This window comes from Sus scrofa, chromosome 6 (assembly GCF_054392235.1).
Source record: "Sus scrofa isolate SSC_HxYL_T2T_F1_AM1 chromosome 6, Sscrofa_HxYL_maternal_Yorkshire_Landrace_v2.0, whole genome shotgun sequence".
In the NCBI taxonomy this organism is placed as follows: domain Eukaryota; kingdom Metazoa; phylum Chordata; class Mammalia; order Artiodactyla; family Suidae; genus Sus; species Sus scrofa.
The window spans coordinates 102,448,309-102,470,546 of NC_139388.1; the positions used below are offsets into that span (position 1 = coordinate 102,448,309).

Here is a 22,238-nt window from a genome sequence, read left to right on the forward strand (position 1 = left end):
CGGCCCGGGAGCCGCGCAGGAAACGCCGCGCAGGCGCAGAGCGCCCGAGCTGGCCGCTAGCTTGTCTCCATGCGCAGCAGTGGTGGGTAGTGAGGGAGGTTCTCTCATTCATTCGTTCGTCAAGCACCGGTTTGTCGAACACCTACTATGCGTCAGACACTGTCCTAGTGCCGGCAGGTCGCCAGGGAGAACGAGAGACCGAGTCCGGCCCTCGTGGATCTCGCTTCCCGCTCCCTTGAAAGCGCATTGGCACTGCGATCCGTGACCGCATAGACTCGTTTATTTTTTACTACATGTGCGCCCCTACCGCCTGTCGGTCACCGTCAGGTAACCCCTGACAGATGCTCAGAAGTGAGCACTCCGTGACGTTCGGGAGCGAGGTTCGCCAGCAAGGGTCTGGCAGAAATAACAGTAACTCCGTGTCCGACTCACATTTCGTGGGGTTTCAACACCTGCAAGGTGATTCTGCGATAGCATTGCAGCTCCTTGGTCTCCACCCAACTAGCTCATACTCTCATCCCCAGGATCACACCCTCGACCTTACCAGTCATGGGTAACTAATTACTAGTGACTGTGCCCCCGACGCATCACTTTCAAGCAGACACTTTATTTCTTGCTGTCTTCTAGCTCTGATAATTTTTCACCTTCAGCAGAACTCCCACCTCTTCCTGGCCTCTGCTCCTGTTCACACCTCCCTGTTTACCCATTATAAGCTCCATGTTCCATCATTGTAACTACTCTTCTGCGTGTGCATCAGCCTCCCTGGCCCTCTTCCTTTCTCCTTGTATGGAAAAGCCCCTGTTCTCTACGGACTGGAACTGCTCTGAGCAATTGAAAGTGGTTGGAGAAAAACAAAGCAGCAACATGCTAACGTGACCCGTCCCTGGAATCTGTGCTCATACATGTCAAGGAGGCCCTGGTGCAGCTAAGTTCCTGAACTGCATTTCACTGGACCAGTCATCCAAGGGCGAAATCTCTTCCTGGACCATCTTGGGCCCTCTAGGTGTGACTCTGTAAACTAGACTGGGCAAGATGGAGGAACAGGGGGAAAAGCACACATTTATTTAACAGAGGTTTTGTGCGACACGAGAGCCTTTATAAGGAAATGAAGACCCGCAAAAGTGGTTACTCCTGTGTTTTTATGCTTGCTGTGCTAAAGGCTGGAAAGTCCTGGGAAAACACGATGGGACAAGGGCAGGAGCCCAGCACAGTGACCTGTGGAAACTAGCAAGGCCTTTGTTCTCACCACCTTCAGCACCTCTGTCTTCAGAGTGTTCCTGTCCTCCAGGTACAGGTAGCTCATCTCTCACATAGGGTATATGGGGTTCGGGAAACGCTGTCCCCAAATACGGCACCTTGGCACATGGAACCCAGCAGAAAATCCACAGTCTAACTGGTCCTTCAGTCATAATTTCTTTATTAAGGCTCCCACATCACCTAAAACTTCTGTTCAGTGAATCTGTAGTCTTTCCTCCTATTAATCTGTCTGTCACTTTCATGTTCAGACCCAGCCAGGGGCCTAAGAGGGTTGAGGAGAACTTTTTCCTCCCTTACAGGGTCTCATGGGAGAAGGGAGGAATCAAACCTGCCTGCACCTGCTCTTTCTCAGGTTCCCCCAGCTGAACCCCTTCAGTATGCCAAGGAGCCGTACTTTGGGGTAGTGCGTTCTGAATCCCACTGGGACATAATGCCTGCTGTCATGGAATGTGTGATCTGTGAGGGGGCACAAATGTTAAACCTAGTTTTATTTGAGCATCAACACGGAAGCATTTAGGGGTTTTGTTTGCTTTGTAGAGCCACACCCAAAGCATGTGGAAGTTCCCAGGCTGGGGGTCACATTGGAGCTGCAGCTGCCGGCCTATACCACAGCCACAGCAACGGAGGATCCAAAGCATGTATGCAACCTACACCACAGCTCATGGCAATGCCAAATCCTTAACCCACTGAGTGAGGCCAGGGATTGAACCCACATCCTCATGGATACTAGTCGGGTTCATTACCACTGAGCCACAGTGGGAGCTCCTGGGAAGAAGCATTTCAGAGCCTCGTGGCTACCGTTTGCTCTTTTGGCCTTCACACAACAAATCCTGTGGAGTGTGCTCCCCATGCCAGACACTGCTCCAGGCTGGGGGAGTACGGCTCCCAAACATAGGGGACAGAAATCCCTGCCTGGCACCTCTAGAGCTTACCTGCCAGGGGAAGGATGGGCAGTGGAAGGCAAGCAGGAAACATGCTAAATAACCCAATGGAAATGGAATGTAGATGGGATCCTGGCTTCAGAGGGAGGGGCTGGGACAGTGCACGTGGGTGCGCTTACCTCTCCAGGAAAGGTAACCTTTGAATACAGACCTGCCCGACGGAAGCTCTGAGCCATGTGCTGTCTGGACCAGGTACATCGCTGATGAAGGCTGGCAGCCTGGCCCATTCCAGGAGCACCACGGGCTATGGGCCAACACGCCTTCCCTAGTCAACATCTGCCTAGAATCAGGCAGGGTTTGAATGATGTTTGAAAATCTTTAGGAACACATCTCTTGCTTGAATACAACTTCCTTCTACTTGTATGATTAGAAATTAGTACCTGTTAATAAAGACACTAAGAAAGTTTACTCAAACATGAAAATGTCAAGCCCCTAATTGCACTGGGTTTGCAAAAGCAGCTGTAAGGCCCTTTTCCTGGAGATTCTCAGTAGCTGGGGAGAGAGCATAATAATACTACGGCAGGGCACGTGCTAGAAAAGGGTAAAAGATCCAGAGAGGGACCCTGCCCAGTCAGCCCCAAGCTTCCCACCAAGCTCCCCAAGGCCTGCTGTTCCCTGGCTGCCCACTGAGCGGCACCCCTGGCCCACAGCTACTCCCAGAGACCAGGCCATGCGGAGGCCTTGAGTACCCAGGGCTCAGTACTGCTCGCATTTGCAGAGTCCTTCCAGATTCAGAAAAAGGAAGAAAAACCCTCATTCTTCCCAGCCCCCAAGGAAATCATAGAAGAAAGAAGACGGTTTTAGCTTTTCAAATAAGAAAATAAACAAGTGCTTGAAATGGATAAGTTTTTCTTTTTAAATTTGTTTTTGCAAAGGATTTTTCATCCCTGAAAAACAAAATACTAAAATAGCGAGTTATGTTTTCATTTACAAATCCTTCTCAAGAGGAAATCTAATAATAACAAGGGGTTCCCATTGGGTTCCAGCTTGTTCCATCATGTAAATATGTCTGTTCTCTGGGGAAGGAAGCCTACCCTGAGCCAGGTAGCTCTCATTTAAATTGGTGATTTTACTCGTTTGTATTTTTTCCTCTTCTTTTGCCTTGAACAACCTCTCAGAACAAATTTTAGATCCTACAGCGGTATGTCAGGCAGGAGAGGCCTTTGCAGTGAGTGATACAAAGTATAAAAGACGGGGGCAAAACAATTTGCTGTGCTTTGCCCTAAATCCTGTGGAAATGTTGCTTGCCCTCAAGTCTCACCTTGAACAGATATTCACAGGTTGGGAAAACAGGGCTGTAAACTGGGAGGACAGGCTTAGGGCTCATTGTTTCCAACCTCAGCTGGGCTCCTGATAAGATGGAAATCCTTTGGCTTCTTGAGCCTTGGTTCCTCTCCCTTAAATGGGGATAATGGTGATGTGGTAGATGAAAGTGGCCGTCAAATCTTGGACACCCATCCCACAAAGAGATGGCATCTATGCCCCCTCCCTGGCCCGTGAGTGGTTCTGCGGCTGTTTGACCAGTAGAACTGGGAGGCAGGCCTTTGGGCATCATTGTGGGAACCCTGACCTGGCTGACCTCCCTGAGGCTGCCATGTTTCAGGGAAGCCTAGGCTCAGGCAAGGGTCTACATGTGTAGAGGGAGGGTGCCCCACTCCCCATGCTCCCAACAGCAGGGCCACTGCCAAGGTCCCAGATATCACGAAGCAGAGATGGCCCATCCAAAGTCCAGCATCCCAAGCTGCATTAATAACACGTTGGGTTTTTCAACCCCTGAGCTTTGGATCGTCTGCCAAGCAAGCAGCCGGAGGCGAGCCCACCCAGTGCCTGTCACTTGGGCCCTTATCAAGTTCACAGCTGACCCGCCAAGGCCCATGGCTCAGAGCACAGCAGCCTTGTGGCTCCTGTCCTTTGTCCATTCTCTCCAGAGCACACGTTTTCAGAGATGTGGGCAGAGGATACTCTGCAGCTCACAGGGGACACTGAAATCCCTGGCAGCTGAACCACGTGGGTGCTAAGGGCTTTGGGGCTGCAAATCCCCGAGAGCCTGAGCACATCAGGTGCAAGGAGAGCCCCACGGCTCCCTAGGCTGCACGTCCAGGAACCGCACCCAGCTGTGTGCTGATCTTCATGTTCCCCGTAAATCCCCCTGAGCACCCACACTCCATGGGCAACTAAACACAACTGGGGTAATGAGGGCATGTGGCCTGAGAAACATCAATGCAGCAGTTGATGCCCAGGCTTGGGGGGTGGGGTTGAGAGCACCCCCCAGCCAGGCTCAGGGCTTCCCAAGCACTCGTGGTCCCCAGAGCCCCCAAGAGACCTTATCTTTAGGTCACAGGTATTTAGGCAACACTTCCAATGATGGCTGGCAAGGCACTGGTGATATTAGGAAATGAAGCATTCTTAATGGAGTGAGCATCTAGCACAGAATCCCGAGAAACAGTACATGCCAACTCCCTAATCTCTCCAGCCTGGGCCCATCACTGTCCACCCCTGCTGTACCGGCACCAGCTCCTGCAGTGCCGCTGGTCCACCTGCTTTCTGATTAGTCACTGGCCTTGTTCTGATCTCTATGGAATTCATCAGCACCCTGCAATATGTCCCTAGCGGGTAAATACTGCGGTTACCATGGCTTCTGCAGGTCCCCACTGACAGCAGAAAAGGTAGCAATTCCAGGGCTTGGGTAACCACCCCCTGGCCCTGTCTGACCCCACCTGCTCTGCTGATGGCTGGGACAGCGCTTTGTCACCCCCAGAGATGGGGGGATGTGGGGAGGAGGAAGGCGAGGATGGCACAGCCCAGAGGTGATGGAGGAAGAGGAACTCGGCCTAGAGTTCGGGGGGAGGGTCCTCTGCTCCAGGATGTCACGTTTCTCACAATCCACCTCTGCCTCTCAACCTGGGGGCCTCTAGATAAGCCACAGTCACCAGGTAACACAGACCTTTGAATGATGTGCTCTCCCTTCAGTTTTTGCAGCTGCTTGGAAAAGGGACAGACAGCTATGAGCAAAAGTCAAAAAGCAAACATGAGGGAGGGGAGACTTCCAGCCAAGACTCCGCATCCCCCACAAAGCTGGGGCCTGACGCCAAAGCTTCTGCCCCAGGGGCTCTAGGCAGCTCCACCTGGGCCTCCAGGGCCCCAGCCTCCTCCACCCACTCTTCCCCAGCTCCTGCTCCGCCCCACGCCCTCTTCTTGTTTTCCACATTTCTGGTTTCTCCTGTTTCCACCTCCCTGGGGCTCACAGCACACAGCTCCTTGTCTCCCCCTGGCCAGACCCTGCCTCCCATGCTGACCTGTGTCCAGGCCCTGCTCTCCACTGGACCATAACCCTTGGAAGGACACTCCCCACGTGGCTGCTCCTGCCCCCAGCTGGCTTTGTGCCATCCACCAAGTGACGTCCTGGGGACAGAAGGACCAGTGAGTTGTGATGTCATCTACACTGAGAATTGACATGGTCAGATGGGAAGTTTGTCCTCCTCCACGAATAGTTTCCACATCGGCAACGATTCACTCTGACTCCCCCCATTTCTGGGACTTGGTGCTGACACTGCAGAAACCAGAGGAAGACCAGTCTGGGGTGGGGGTGGCTGCAGGGAGAGCCCGCAGGGACCCCTGGACCACCGCTGTCACTTCAGGTCCAGAGCCTGTCTTCAGAACCTTCAGCATTCACAGCTGTAGGACTTTGATGCTGCCATCCTGATTCAAGACCAAGGCTAGACCTATAATTTAGCTAAATTCCGACCAGCAGGCAATGTCTAGTTTAAACTCCAGGGTGTATCTTTGATATTCAGAATAGGCTTTCAAATCAACCTCCTTACTGACATATAATCTTATATATCTTATGTATTAAAAATACAAATGTATAGAAATGGAAAGACTTAGTAATGTTAGCTTTTCCTTTATCAAGTTATCAAGACTCTTCAGCTATGGCTAGAAGCCCTCATTGGAAGCACAGCCCCTGCCTCTGCTCTGTCCTCCATCCCAAGTCAGGTTTGGCTGAGCTGGTTCTCTTGACTCCCAGGGGTCAGCTTCGGCTACCTGCTCTTCAGGCACTGATGAGAAAAGACATGGATCCTCACAATTGGGGTGTTTTGTTTGTTTGTTTGTTTGGTCTTTTTGCCTTTTCTAGGGCCGCACCTGCGGTATATGGAGGTTCCCAGGCCAGGGGTCCAATGGGAGCTGTAGCCACTGGCCTACGCCAGAGCCACAGCAACTCGGGATCCAAGCCGCATCTGTGACCTATACCACAGCTCGCAGCAATGCCAGATCCCTAACCCACTGAGTGAGGCCAGGGATCGAACCCACATCCTCATGGATGCTAGTCGGGTTCGCTAACTGCTGAGCCATGATGTGAACTCCGTGGACCCTCACAATTGTTGCTTGGACTACATGTGTGTGATTTTCTCAGACAAGATTATTTTTTCAGCCCCCTTGGGAAAGGATTCCTTCTGTTTCTTTGGCAAGCATTGATGTCTTCATATGGAGGGGCCTTATAATTACCTTTTACTCCTGACAGTAGTTTTAGATGGAGAGTGAAAGTAACATTCATCTTCAGAAAAAAAGTCTAGATGTTTTAGACAGAACCAAATATTCTGAGTTGAATCAAAAAGCAGTTTTGTGAAGCCAGGGTTCTGCGACCTGATTGCCAGGGCTATGATGAAATCTGTTTACGTTCAAATTTTGTAATAGCCTGTAACTTTGAATTCTGTCTGGGGCAGTTTTTAATAAAGCCAGGCCTTATGGCTGGTGAGAGAAACCAGACAGCACATTCAGTGTATACTTACTCACCCGGCATGTGTTTGCAAAGGACTGGGGACCATGATGCAGGCATGACAGGGGCTTGGCAGGATGGTCCCTTCCCTCGAGGACTCACTTGGTAGCAGAAGTGATGGCTATTAAATAACATTTAAGAAATTACAAATATGGGAAGTGCTACCAAGGACAGAGAACTTGGAGTTCCCCTTTGTGGCTCAGTGGGTTAAGAACCCAACTACTATCCTTGAGGGCGTGGGTTAATCCCTGGCCTTTCTCAGTGGGTTAAGGATCTGGCATTGCCATGAGCTGTGGTGTAGGCTGCAAATTCGGCTTGGATCTAGCATTGCTGTGGCTATGATTTAGGCCGGCAGCTGCAGCTCTGATTTGACCCCTAGCCTGGGAACTTCCATATGCTACAGGCGTGGCCGTAAAAAGACAAAAGAAAAAAAAAAAAAAAAAAAAAAAAAAGGACATAGAACCTGTTGGGGGCAGCAGCGGGGTGATTATGGAGGGTGGGCTTAGCTGTAATCTCAAAGAGCTCAGGAAAGCATTAGGGGATGAGGTCCTAAGGAACAGGATGCACCAATGGACAAGGGAGCCTCTGAGACAGGGAACCTGGTGTCATGAGGTCCACCTGTGCTTCAGGTGGTGTGGACCAGGCCCTGAGGATCCACCTCCCAAACAGAGGATACTCCCGGGCACAGGTCATCTGAATTCTGCGCAGTTAGCAGGAGAGGTTGAGGAATAATAATAATAGAATTAGGAGGAAATAAATGTCTCGGTAACTCTGGTATTTTTCCTATCTGAAGGCTGTCCCTCAGAGTGATCGGTGTCTGAATGATGGGTATTCCATGTGGGTACAGAGTGATCGGCTATTGTAAGTATAAAGATGAACTGGGGGAACACTTTTACTGGGAGAAGGAAATGGAGGATGGGGGTGACTGGAAACAGAGAAAGAGTCTAATTTGGGTTAACTCTTGGATCGTAAGCAGTTCCAGGGAAGGGCTGGGTGCTTCGTAATACTTTGACAAAGTGAACAGAGCCCATCCAGCTGTGCCCAGCTTGTGTCTGGTGATGAACTCGGTCCCAGCTCTTGCTGGTGCAGAAGGAGAGGAGGATGTGTGGACACTCTTCTAAATTCACTTTGAACTCATTCAGGGGCCACTGCCTTCTGTTTGGGAGCAGCCTGTGACCCAGCCAAGAAGGAACCTCCCAGCAAAACCTGGGACAGTAGTTTGTAAAACAAAGAAAAAGCTTTGTGATGCAACACCCCCCCCCCCCGCACCCACACACGCAGGCACTTACATATACACCTGCTCACACACACGGAAACACACACATCTCTTAGACAGAGCAGGGATTTCCTATAGAAGTTAGCCTGGATTGAGGACTTAAAAAACCCTCTGTAAGAAAACAAGGAAGAATTGCAGAAAGAGAGAGAAGCCATCAATGACAGAGTGGTATAAGGACGTGATTTGTGGCCGAGTGAACTAAAACTTCTACCCTTGGTATTGCTGATATTATACCTGGGCTCTGAGAGCCAGCTGAAGCTGACTCTTCAGGAAGAAATGCCACCAAGGGCTGATGTAATTGATCAGGAGTGGACTGTTCAGGCAGGAAGCATCCTAGGGGAAGAGAACCCAAAATGAGTCTCCACTACTAAACATCTTATGAGCAAGCTGGGGTGAAGGACATGGACTGCCTTCAGTGGAGAGCAGAGGTCGTGGGGCTGGCCACATCAAGACTCACCAGGGGTGGGGACAGTTAGGTGAGCTCCCTGATTGCCAGCCCTCCCTCACCCCCTCCCCACAGCAGGATAAGCAAGGACATCCTTGGATAAACAAAAAGAGCGGGGCCCCTTCCACGTGGAGGTTGCATAAAAATGGTTTTGCTATAAAAATGTAGAGCAACTTAGGGATTTGAACTTGGATAGGCCTGGAGGAGCATCCTCTGTGGGCAGACTGCATGTTTGGGCATTTAGTGAAACACCTGATGATAGGATCCTATAATTATGGGAACCCTCTGGGGACAAATCATTAGGACTCTTTGATGGGAATGCAACCTTGTGTTTACAACTTGAGTAACCAGGAGACAGTCTGCCTTTCATTATCACGTAATAACCTCTCACTTTTATGGGAAGTTACTTCAGTTCCTTAATTAGATTTAACTGAAGGATGAAAGTCCATTTTTGCTACACAAAGCCCAAGAAAGGAAGCCCCCTGTGTTTCACACAGCAATTGATCATGAAAGCCACATAGTTCAAAGGTACACACAAATACGAAAATTATGTTTTCTAAAGCTCCCTGGACCAGTGAAGGGTAACTTCAGATGGACCCAGGGTTTTAAATTTAAGTAAAAAGTTCTATACTGGGGCTAGATGTGGGGCAGACCTGCAGAATGCAACACGGGCATTGGGCATCATTATGTGTCTTCTAACATACATAGCACCCAGCTCAGCAGAGGGCATGTAAAGCTTGTGGAGCTTCCAATGAAATGAGTGTGCTAGGTCCTGGGAAATAAACTGGTGGATTCTTATTTACTGAATTTTTTTCCCAAGGACAATATCTCTCTGCTTTTTCCTGAGCAATTCATTTGTTCAAGTCCTCTGAAAAATGTTAAGTCACATTACCTCTTTGGCTTCTGGAAAGCCCGACATTAACTATGGCTCCCCTCCATGGAGGGACTCAGATTTGCCAGCATATCCTGAGAACACCCAGGGCACATCTGGATGGTTTTTATTTTTGTGGCCTTCGATTTTGTTTGCCCAGATGCACACAGCTATTTTTATACTCTATTTGGTCTTGTTGAATTGTAGGTATTTCTGTAAATTGCCTTGAAGCATTTTGGGAGTAAGTGGGATAAAGGTAAGTAAATAAAGAAACATTGATTGCAAGTTAAGGAAGTGAAACAATTTAACTATATATACTAAACTAATGCAGTAAGATCTAAACAAATGCAGTAAGAGCAAAGTCAAGAATACAGATGAACCCTTCAAAAGCACAAACTTGAAAGCAGTAAGGTAAGCAATACATCAGTTTATAACCACCCTTCTACTCCAAATACAACGGCTTGCTGTTAGACCAAGGTGATGGTCCCTATTTTGTCTTTCCCCAAAAAGATGTCAAGGAGTTCCTGTCATGACTCAGGGGAAACGAATCTGACTAGCATCCATGAGGTTGCAGGTTCTATCCCTAGCCTCGCTCAGTGGGCTAAGGATCCAGTGTTGCCATGAGCTGTGGTGTAGGTCACAAATTCAGCTTGGATCTGGCATTGCTGTGGCTGTGGTGTAGGCTGGCAGCTGTAGCTCCCATTTGACCCCTAGCCTAGGAACTTCCAAAAGACAAAAAAAGAAAAGAAAAGAAAAATGTCAAACTTTTGGAGCTTCTTGGTCCTTCATGGAAACAAAACCTGGTGGCCCTGCCTCCAGTGATCCCCAAACATACCCTGATGTCTTGCCCTGTAGACTGATCTGGTTGTTCCTTTGCAATTAAGTATCTTCTGTGAGCTTTGATAAGCACTGAATTTGTCCAAGGTAAAACATTTTAACAAGTGTCTTCATGCAACATCTGTTATTTTGTGGATTATATATGGATTATATACGCTGCCTTAGATGCCAGGCATGAGGAAGGTAAAGCTGACCTTGAATTTGGAATAGCTTCTGGATAGACACAACAAATATGCTCATAAATCATCTTTGTTAAAAACTCTGATTCTTCTCAAGTTCTTTTAGCAATGCTGTGCTGAGTCCTTACATTTCTACGCCATGCAACATAAAAGGACAATTTTAGCTCCTAAATATTTAAGATCGTCAGTGCCGAAAATGAATGTCTTGGTTTTAAAACTGTGACTTATGGATTCCACCAGAGTTGTTCTACAAAAGAGAAGGTAATGGTACTAATATTCTCATTGGCCAATCCATATCTGTGATATTTTAGTCAGTGTATTAAGAGAAATGCTAATTTTCCAAACTGAAGCTTAGTTAACCAACAAAGAATGGAGCAGTGACTAGCAGCACTGGATCCAAATTGTATTAGGAAAGTGTGAGAAAAAAAACTCTACTGGGAGCTCCTCCCCATTGTGGCTCCCCATTGTGGTTAAGAACCCAACTAGTATCCATGAGGATGTGGGTTCCATCCCTGGCCTGACTCAGTGGGTTAAGGAGCCGGCATTGCCTCAAGCTGCAGTGTAAGTCTCAGCCACAGCTCGGTTCCCAGATTGCTGTGGTGTAGGTTGGCAGCTGTAACTCTGATTTGACCCCTAGCTTGGGACTCTCCATATGCCTCAGGTGCATCCTTAAAAATAAAAAGAAAAAGAAAAAGAAAACTCTATCAAAGAACAGAATTGGGAAGAATGGTTGTTCAGAAGCCTATCAAGTGGAGCAAGAGTCTAATTTCTTCTGACATAAAAAGGTCTTGGGTAACGAGGGTCTGGTATTCACCTCAATATTAGAAAGAATTTTTAAAGAATGGCAAGCGTTCAGAATTGGAATGATATGCCTTGGAGTTTTTAGCAATGTCTCTGGAAATGTTCAGGCTGACCCTGGATGTCCTCATGAGTTACAGCACCAGGGAGTCACCGCAGTGGGTTGGGCAAGAACCAGAGAGATTCAAGGTTTTTTTTGAGTGTAAAGTCCTCTATTTTTTTGCAACATATCTGATATTCCTCACTGGTGGAAGTTCACAGTCTGATGATCAGTTTATCTAATGTTGGTCACGGAAAAACAAGCGAATAATAATCAAACATTTGACCTTTAGAATAATTTGTCACGCCTTCTAGGACTTGCTAACCTGCATGCACCACTGAGGTGTAGCATGACTCCTAGTAAAATGCAGTTAGGCTGTAATTGGCATGAAGGAAGATACTGGAACTTCACAGAACTCACAAGAAGGAGCTAAACTTGTTCAGGAGTTCCTGTCATGGCTCAGTGGTTAACAAACCCAACTAGCATCCATGAGGATGTGGTTTCGACCGACCCCTGGACTCACTCAGTGGATTAAGGATCCGGCATTGCCGTGAGCTGTGGTGTAGGTGGTAGACGCAGCTCGGATCTTGAGTTGCTGTGGCTGTGGACCTCTAGCCTGGGAACCTCCATATGCCATGGATGCAGCCTTAAAAAGACAAAAGACCAAAAAAAAAATTGTTTGTTCATAGATGTTTGCATGTGTGGCAGAATTTTGCACAGAGGTCCAAATAGTTTTTAATTATTTTGACCACCACCATTTTCTCCAACATCCTGGTGCTCTTCGAATGAATTGCAGTGGAAAAGGTAACTTCCTGACTCTCTGTGGTCTGGAAAGATGATGAGACACAAGCCATCGGGAACAATGGGCATAGGACTGTGATGTTAACGCCTGGGTCACTCCCTGGGAGAAAGGTTGATCCAGAAACGGAACGCATTGCTTGTTTTATTTCCAATCAGGCTGCTCATTTGAATTCGTATTCATTGCTTTATTAGGCTGAAAATTACACAAGAATTACACAGGACTTCTATTTGGATCATTGGCTCAGTCATCACTTTGATGTTTTATTTATTGACGCAAAAAAGGACTTGCCTTTCAAGTTTGTTATCTTTCCTTTCCATGAAATTTCTCAAAGTATCAAGAAACTAGCTCCACAGGACTGTCTACCTCGTTTGAAGTTGGCACAGGATTCTGACGTGTTATTGGTGCCCCTGGGTGTTTCCTGCCATTTAGTTTCAAGCCAATAAGGAAATGCAGGGATTGGCTGGAATTCGCTATGAACAGTGAAGACAGACATTTGTGCTGGAACACACTCAAAGAAGGTTCCTTGGAAAATGCATTTGATCGTCCCAGGGACTTTGTTTTCTTGGCTATTGAAATGATTTTTGTTTGGAAATTAGAGCTATTTCTCATCTGAGACCAGCTCTTTTGTGAAATCTGCACTTCCATGTTTATGCCATCCTTGTATGACATCATCCACTTGTTTCCATGGCAAAAAGTAACAGTTAAGGAAGAGAAAATATAGAATAGAATATTTTTTGGAGAAACACCTATTCAAATCCTTTGTCCATTTTTTAAAGCAAGTTATATGCTCTCTTTTTTTTTTTGCTGCTATTGAGTTGTAGGAGTTCCTTATATATTTTGCATATTAGCCCCTTATCAGATGTATGGTTCACTATATTTCCTCCCATTCTGTAGATTGCTTTTTCACTCTGTTGATTTTTTTCTTTGCTGAGCAGAAGCCTTTTGGTCTGATGCAGTCCATTTATTTATTTTGGTTTTTGTCGCCTATGCTTTTGGGATCACATCTGTGAAGTCACTGCCAAGACCAATATCATGAAACTTTCCCCTGTGTTTTCTTCTTAGAAGTTTTACAGTTTTAGGTCTTATGTTTAAGACTTTAATCCATTTTGACTATTTTTTTGTCTATGGTGTAAGGGTTCACTTTCACTCTGTATGTGGATATTCTTTTTTCCCAAAGCCACTTGTTTCAAGAGATCCTTCTTGGGTACTCCTGGAACCCTTGTTGAGAATCAGTTGACTGTATACATGAGGGTTCATTTCTGGGCTCTCTATTCTGTTTCACTGGTGTCTGTCTGTCTGCCTTTGTGTCAGTACCAGCAGTTCTGTGGCTTTCACAATAGATTTTGAAAATCAGGAAGTGTTATGCCTCCAGTTTTGTTCTTTCTCAATATAGCTTTGGCTATTCAGGGACCCTTATGGTTCCACATAAACTTTAGGATTGTTTTTTCTGTTTCCGCAAAAAAAAAAAAAAAAAAAAAAAAAAAAAGAGCCATTGAGATTTTGATAGGCATTGCCTTGACTCTGTAGATCTCGTTGGGTAGTAAGGATGTTTTAACAATATTATGTCTTCCAATCCATGAACAGGGTATGTCTTTCCATTTGTTTGTGCCTTCTTTAGTTTCTCTCATTGATGTTTTGTAGTTTTCTTTTTTTTTAATAATATTTTTTTAATTGTTGTTTCCCCAATACAATTTTTTTCTACTGTACAGAATGGTGACCCAGTTACAGATACATGTACACATTGTTTTTTCGCACATTGTCATGCTCCATCATAAGTGACTAGACAGCAGGATCTCATTGCTAATCCATTCCAAAGGCAATAGTTTGCATCTATTAACCCCAAGCTCCCAATCCACCTCACTCCCTTCCCCTCCTCTTTGGCAACCACAAGTCTATTCTCCAAGCCCATGATTTTCTTTTCTGTGGGAAGTTTCATTTGTGCCGTATATTATACTCCAGATATAAGTGATATCATATAGTATTTGTCTTTCTCTTCCTGACTTACTTCACTCATATGAGAGTCTCTGGTTCCATCCATGTTGCTGCAAATGGCATTATTTCGTTCTTTTTTATGGCTGAGTAGTATTCCATTGTGTATATATACCACATCTTCCTAATCTAATCATCTGTCGATGGACATTTGGGTTATTTCCATGTCTTGGCTATTGTGAATAGAGCTTCAATGAACATGCGGGTGCATGTGGTGTTTTGTAATTTTCAATGTACATTTATTTTACTTCCTTAGTTAAGTTTATTCCTGTAGGGAAAAGGCAACCTATGGAATTGGGGAAAACATTTGTAAACTGTGTATCTGATAAAGGGTTCATATCCAAAATATATCAGGGACTCCTACAATCCAACAGCAAAAAACCCCACACAGGTCACCCCTCACATACTATAGACTGCACCGTGAAGCTCTCTGTGCCCACAGACCTTGCATCTCTGAATTCCAATGTAACAGCTACATGGGGGGACGGGGGGTTCCTTGAAGGGGACAGACTTTCTCAGGTGCTGTTCTCGAGGGTGTAGGGGACTCAGAGGTGGTTGTACCACAGATGTGAGAAACTAAGACGAAATGTGTTTCTGGAAACCACACATTGTTCTCAGAATAGTAGGCACTAGTCAGCCTGTGACCCACTTCCCAGTGTGCATGAGCTCGTGTAAAGGTGCTGTGTTGGGCCAGCCTCACACCCTTGGTGGCCAACAAGCAGGTGTCAGTTCTGTCTCCCTGGAGGGATGTCACCACATAAAGTTCAGTGGAAAAGTGGGAGTGAATTTGCCAGTGTTTGTCCTTGTGACAGTGTTACTTCTGCCTGTTGACAGCAAGGAAATGGGGTTGTGATAAAATACCTACCCTGAAAGCCAGAAACAGTCTCGGATCATGACAGGGATTTGACTAATTCAATGAATATTTTAGGACATGTGATCCTCCTACAGGTAAGAAAAGAATGCTTATGCCTTTTCTCAAGAATCTAGAAATCCGTGATTATTTGTTCTTGATGCAACTGTATCCTAATGAAAGATATTTGGGTTCATGAAAGCTTGGGTGTCTCTAAAAGGCCAGAAAATCTGTGTGGGGTAGAAAAGAGAGGCCCTACTCTCTGCTGTCTCCACTCACCACCCCTTCTCCATCAGCCCCACCCAGAGGGTTCAGCACCTCCCCTTGAGGACAGGGTCCCGAAATGTCTGATTGCACGCAGTCTGTTGGCTTCTCCATTGCATTGCCAGGGACTTAGTATGTCCTATAGGAATGAGACGTGCCATTTAAAAATAAAACATCGCAATGTTTGTGTGGACTGCTATGAACATCATCTTTGTTTTCATGAATAGAGTTGAAGAGTTGGTGGACCAGAGACCTGCTCTCTTAACACCATAAAGCCTTTCCTTCAACCAGGAGCCACAAAAGTCTTGGGTTCAAGTTGTTTCCACAAGGTGCGTGTGTGAGGCCCCCTTGGGATGTCCTGGGCTGCCAGCCCCTCTAACAGAGCTCCTTCATGCTGGGTACCACTGAGAGTCACCCTGGAAACCCTGCGACAGACTGTTCAAGATGGACAACATCCGGAAGTTCCAGACACTGGGCGTGTTGGGCACTGCTCCTCGACTCAGACGGCCAGGCTTGTCATGTATGAACAAACTCCCTTTGTTCTGTCCTGGGGACACTTGGGACTCTAGGAAACTCCTTCCTGAGTCCAGGGTCAACCTGGATCTTATAGAGTTTGAAACCTAGATCACACTTAAGTTTTACCATTGCCCAAGGAGCAACTTTCTCACCCATCCATTACCAGCCTGTACCCAGGATGAGAAGTCTAGTTCCAAGAGGCCAGTGGAGCCTAAGAAAGCCTTCATTACTGACTCACTACTTCTCCAAACCTGCTATTGACAAGCACTACCTGCTGCTAACTTAGGGGCAGAGCTGCTGGCATATTATGGAATGTTTTAAGCTTGCTATGGAATATTCTAGAGTCAGCCATTTCTTTCTCAAAGGTAGCATCTTACTTGGTCTTGGGTTAAACATTTCCAACTTTCAAACCTGAGTAACTCTTAAAGATGGGTCATTATGATTCTTCAAGGTGATGGGAAGTCAGCTAAAACGACGATCTTCATGGTCTAGGTGAGCATTCGTTTTAAGATGTGATGTATGATGTATGTGGTGAGACAATAAGTGACAGCTGTAAATCCACTTGTCAGTAATCTGTGCATAAGTTATATAGATCATTCTCTGTAATGATTTGTAGTGAATCACAAAGTGATATGACCACATGAATTTCATGTCATCCCCAAGACACACAGACATACCATCGTCCTCTGCGTATACCTTAATACCTACATATCTGGGTGTGTATATATACGGGGGGGCATACACATAATAGACTTTAAGAAAGTGTCAATAGCTAAGTCAGGGCGAGTGGCTGGGAATTAAACGCTTATAAATCTATCCGTTTTAGGGTAAATCATGGAGGTATTCTTTAGCAGTGAACATAGTTTTTCACATAATTTTATTATTTCCTTTAAAGATAGCATTAGTATTAAATAGATCCACAGGTAAAATGTATTTCGTGGGAGTCTTGTTGACATCTCTGTTTATGAAATTTGGAAGACATTAAGTTAGTACTTTCATTTGAAACCCCCTCAGTATGCACCGCAACATAAAACATCATGTAAAGATAAAGCACTCTGGTACGACACGCCACCCTTAGAACCTAGCCCTGCAGCACTGCAAAAAGGTGATTCTTAAATACAGGTGTGACTCTTGACCTCGATCATGGTTTCCGGCCTGTTGATTGGTTACTCACCATTTCCCGCCATCAGTTTCTCCTGGAGGCCACCTTGGTGTTCAGATGGCACCATTTGTAAAAACCCAAAGTGCCGGACAGACATGACTCATGCACCCTCCGGGCATCTGTGAGAAGGAAACTCACAGAGGCTAAGGTGCCCTGACACTCCCTGCGGCGACCAGCCTGTCCTGTCTGGGAAGGAGGATGGACAGTCTAGGCGAGCCCCGACCAGGACAACCCCAGCATGGTCTCTGCATATCCGTCAGTGGGGTTACAGAGACGGCAAAGTGACTCCGTCTGCTCACCCAAAGCTAGACACCATGTGAGCCAGGACCAGACGGAATGGGCTCCCTATTACTTAGGTCACCATTGCACTGTCACCTCCTGTCCATCTGTAGTGGGACAGCTTCTGACAGGTGCTCCACCGCACCATCCACAGGGCAGGTAGGAGCGGTGTGCTCCGCAGCCCCCACTCCGGAACCAGCGCAGAACCCACAGCTCCTCTCCCAGCAAGTCAAAATAGCCATTCTTTCAATTACTCTGAAACTTTAATTACAGACACTTTTCACCACTGGCAAGTGTGGATTCACTCTCTTTCATAAAGGCTGTAAAGGGGGTCCCACTCCACTTTGTCTTCTGACGGCTCTTCTTAGGTTAATACAATGTGTCTGGGTCGGGGTCCCAAACCTGCTCGCCTCCAGATTCCAGGCTGGAAAACTCGGAGAGGCAAACAGGTTCCAAGGAGGACAGGAGGCAACTGCAGAGAAGCAGCAGGAAAGTTGAAGCGGGGTGTCTGTTCTCCCTAAGTCCCACCCCAAGTGCAGTGATGACAAGGAGGAAGGGGGGGAGTAGCTGCCCCCTCACCCTCTGCCAACACACTGCCCGGAACCCTCTGCGCTTGTAAAGTGCGATTATGTCATGAGGCCGCCCAGCCCCAGATCCGACTGGACCAAGTTCAGAGCAGAAACTTCAAATCACTCCTGACCCAGACCGGTGGGCAGGGTGGGCGGGAAAGAGGACCCTTCTCAAGTGTGTCCAAGGAGGAAGTGTCTTTTCTTCTCGTAAAGAAAATCTGTACATTGTAAGGAATCCCGGTTTGGAAAAATAAAACTCTGTAAGAACCTCTATGTGAGGCCGAGCCAGGGCAGCAGAGTCCAAAGGCAGGCAAGGCCGGCCAGCAGCAGGGGACATGTGCTGCCCCTGGGCGCCCAGCTCCGGTGCTGACGCTGCCCGTGGTCCTCAGCGAAGTCCTCGGCCCTGGGTGTGGACGAGGCGCACTGGACCAAGGGCATCTGGTAGGACGTGGCCCTCTTCTCGGGCCTGTCCGGGCTGGAGCCGTCGCTGGGCCTCTGGCCGTTGAACAGTAGGTAGCGGCCCCGGGTGTCTCGCTCCATTTTGAAGATCTCGTACTCTGTGTGAGGCAGTTTGATGCCCAGCGCCACGCAGCCGTTGGTGTGGGTCACGTCCTGCTGGATGCCCACCTGCCAGGAGCCCTCGGCCCCGCACTCGTTGCCATTGAAGACATTGAGGAGTGAGGCGGTAGCCGCATCCATGGGGGTGACCTTCATGTGGTTCACTGCCAAGGAGAGGGGACAGTTCAGTGATTCAGGGGAGCTCGTCACACCGCACTCACTGGCTTCTGCTCTCAACCCCCTCTTGCAGCCCGACCCACTGGGCCACAACCCAGGAAAACACCCTGCGGGGAGAGACCCCCGCATGTGGACGTGACTGTGGCACCAGCAAGCACCCTGCGGGTGCCATCAGGAAAAGGCCAGCTCATCTGGCTGAAAATGCTGAGCCCAGACCAAGGCTGACTAGACCACTCCTGTGAAGTCAGACTGTCCCCAAGGAGGGGTCTCTGGGACATCAGCTCTTTGGGATGGCACAGTAGTCAACAAAAACTGGAATGTGTTTTTATAAATAGGTTTTGAGGTTTTTAAATAGTTTTGGTGTCAGGCACCTAGAGCATGCAGCAGTCTTGCGGATTAATACTGGCCCATACATAAGTCGGGCAGCTGAAACAAATTAGGTTGCAAGCAAGAAAAATATGCTTAAATCCATTAAGTGGAAATCCTAGCCCTTGCGAAGGACTGCCTTTGAGGCCCTCTCAGCTCCTTTATTCCGTGTACACAAGAGAGCTTTGGGGTGGACTCAGATCAAGAGGACCCCTGGGCTGCAGCTACCAAAGGCCATGCTCCCTGTAACAAATCCTCCCCCCTTACGGAGAAATTACCGGGGGGCAGGGTGCAAAAATACTTGCTTTTAAATGGACTGAACCATGAGATGCTATCCTGGAAGGGGGCACACCCAGCATCTAGGCCAGCGCCCTTTTTTTGTCCGTGACAGGGCTGATATCTGCTTAACAAGATGCCCAAACTTAACAAAAGTCCAGAAATAAGACCCACTGGACCTCAGCCTGGAGAATCTCGCCCTTCACTGCCTGGCTTAGGTGATCCTTAGGTACCCAGACCCCCCGCCCCTGCAAGCACGTGACATCTTCTCAAGGGACGGGGGACAAACTGAGTACCCAAGGTGCCACTGACGCCACTCAGAAGCTCCTGCAAGTCATGCCCTTGGGGCAGGAAGGGCTGTGTCCCCTCCTCAACACCCCGTGTTTCCCTCAGCCCAGCCCCCACAAATGCGTCCCCATGTGCTGCCGTGACATTGGAGCAGGGAATGGCAGTGGGTATGTGCGGGAGCCCTACCTTTGAACACAAACTCTGTGCCGCCCATGACCCTGGTGGAGTGCACACCACGGCTGTAGCGGCCCTTGGCATAGATGGTGAAGGTGGGATGCTTGCACACGGGGTCTGAGTAGTGGTAGTAGTGTCCCTCCCAGGTATGGTTGTTGTCATGGAAGATGAAGTGGCGGGTGAGGAAGAGGACCTCAGGCCGCACCTCGCAGCGCTGGCTCACCCACTCGCCATGCAGGCCCACCGTCAGGTCCGCCTGCGGGGGCAGCAGCGGCGGCCGGTGCTCGTCAGACCGGTGGATGATTCGGCAGGCGATGCAGGCGTGGTCGTGGTTCTGCAGCCGAAACACAAACACAGGGACATGTGTCCATAAGTGCGCCTTCCGCCAGGCCCGGGACACTGCCTGTAACCTGGGCACCCCCCTGGTCCCTGGAACCACACTCTGGGCACTGATGGGGCGTGCATGCCCTTGGGCTCACGAGCACACACATTTGGGTGATGGCAGAGACTTGCCTAAACATCTGGGCTGGGATCCCTTCCGGATCCCGTGGCATCCTCAGACCACACGTCCTGGACATTCGATTTCAAAAAGAAAGGCGGGCATCCCCTCACCCCCCTCAGGGTGGCTACCAAGACAGCAGGAAGTAAGAGCCTCGGCGAGGACTCAAGGAACTGAACTCCCTGCACTCTGCCGGTAGGAAGGTAAAGCCGGATGGCTGCTGTGGAAAAGAATCACCCAGTGACCCGGCAATCCCACTCCTGTTTAGACCCCACAGAACTGACCAGGGTCTCAGCGAGGGATTCGTTCACCCACATTCACGGCAGCACGATTCACAGCAGCCAAAAGACAGAGACCACAGTCACATCAGTGGCTGAACGTTTCAAACATGTGGTCTCGACACAATGGAATAGATTGGAGGGACCCTGGGTCAAATCTGCAGACAAAGTAGAACAGGGAGGGGACTGGGGAGTTCGGTGGGTGGGTGCAGACGACGGCTCCACAGCAGTGTAAGTGTCCCTGACGTCACTGAAATGTACACGGCTAAGATGGTAAATTTTCTGTTATGTGTCTTATACCACAACTAGATTTTTTTCAGAATAAAACAATTATGAGACACACCAAAGAAAAGAAAAAAGACAGTGTTCCAGTAGCCACAGACAGAAGGTTGTCGTGAAGGCAGAAAGGAGGGCATGGAGGGCCAGCCCCACGGGAGGCCTAGGGAGGCCGCGGCACACCTGCCCCTGTTGGCCTGAGGTCTGGACGGCTTATGGGCTCTTGATTCGATTTCTGCTTTTTACCTCTAATCCACTGAATCAGTGGAGACGGTGACAGCCGGGTCCTCAGGCAGCGCCTCCCTGGCTGGGCCTGCCCTCTAGGACAGACACAGAGACAGACACGGAGCCGGGTAAGGGCCGTCCAGGCCTGCAGATAGGAAACCTCCTGAGTAGATGGGGTGGCCAGGGACTCAGCCATGGATGCCGTCTGCCCAGAGGGCTCGGGGCTCCCCCAAAGCCGAGGTCTGGAAGACAGAGCAGCCGTGTCCTTGACCAGACTGCCATCGACGGCTAGACCCAAGTCACAGGAGGCCTCTGGGCCAAGGCTGCCTCCTCACAGGGGGGTCCTCTCCCAGGTCTTCTCCCCCATGTGGGGTGCAGGAAGCCACCTAGGCTGCCAGACACTGGCTGTGCTAGAAGCCCATGGGAACCTGGTGCTGTGGTGGGAGGGTGACCCTGGCCCTGTGCCCTGACCCAGGGATCCACTGCCTAGCAGCTCTCGGCCTGGGGACAGGGACTGACAGGTGGGCCACTCAGGCAGGCAGGCACTTGTTTCTGAGCAGAAACCCACATCTCCAGGCCTCTTCACCCCTGGTGCTGCCTCAGCGCGGCAGCTACAGAGCTTCTTTGGTGAAAGGCTGGGCAACCGGCAAGAGCAGGAGGGCCCTGGTGGGGTGAGGGCTGTTCATCTGCCTCCCTCCAGCTCTTCTCCCGCTGATGGTCCCATGCTCATCAGATGAGCCTGGAGCTGTCACTTGGGGGAGAGGAGGTTGGTCTGGGGCTTGCAGACGTTGAGATCAAACAGGCGGTGGGATGAAGGCAGAGGTCTCGCTGGCCCGGGGCCCCATACATTTCCTCTGGGACACACAGGCCTCTGGTCAGCAGTGAGGCACGGACAGGGGGACACGTGTGTACAGTCCTCTAGGGCCGCGCCTAACTGCACAGGAAGAGGTGATTCCGGCCACAGCTGGAGAGCTGCCAGGGACCAGAGACTGACTGCAGCTGGTGACCCTGGGCAGGTTATTAATCTCTCTGTTTCCATGCCCCCGTGCACGAGCACTGTTATGCCTGCATCAACGCTGTAAGAAATGAGCAGTAGGTAATCTCAGAACCACTACTCAGAGAAGCTTCTCAGAGTGGGGTTGCCCCTGTGCATGGTGCTTGCTGGGAAGACCAAACAAATGGCATGGCTCCTGCGCTAACTTTCAAAAACATGTTAGGATGAAAAACACATAAATTTATTTAAAAGAAAGCATAATCAGATTCACCAGTTTT

The 22,238-nt window shown here is 48.8% G+C and overlaps 1 protein-coding gene and 1 long non-coding RNA gene across 4 annotated transcripts in view; one reads left to right on the forward strand and one right to left on the reverse strand.

The window, feature by feature from the left end:
- The first annotated feature begins 35 nt into the window (after nucleotides 1–35).
- LOC106508392 (uncharacterized) lies at nucleotides 36–16,980 on the forward strand. 3 transcript variants are annotated; one of them, XR_014807591.1, is made up of 6 exons: nucleotides 36–1,288; nucleotides 7,766–7,833; nucleotides 9,772–9,820; nucleotides 10,678–10,841; nucleotides 15,044–15,157; nucleotides 15,551–16,980. It is a non-coding gene; the product is annotated as an uncharacterized LOC106508392 (long non-coding RNA). The 3 variants fall into 3 exon arrangements; XR_014807592.1 differs by lacking the exon at nucleotides 9,772–9,820; XR_002344996.2 differs by lacking the exons at nucleotides 9,772–9,820; nucleotides 10,678–10,841; nucleotides 15,044–15,157.
- Nucleotides 16,700–22,238, reverse strand: part of APCDD1 (APC down-regulated 1) — a 35,328-nt gene continuing 29,789 nt past the window's right edge. The window contains exons 4-5 of the mRNA XM_021096050.2: nucleotides 19,701–20,022; nucleotides 16,700–18,571 (exon numbers count right to left, since the gene is read on the reverse strand). Of these exons, the coding sequence (XP_020951709.1) occupies nucleotides 18,120–18,571; nucleotides 19,701–20,022 (774 nt within the window). The 3' untranslated portion in view covers nucleotides 16,700–18,119. The remainder of the gene's footprint in view (nucleotides 18,572–19,700; nucleotides 20,023–22,238) is intronic.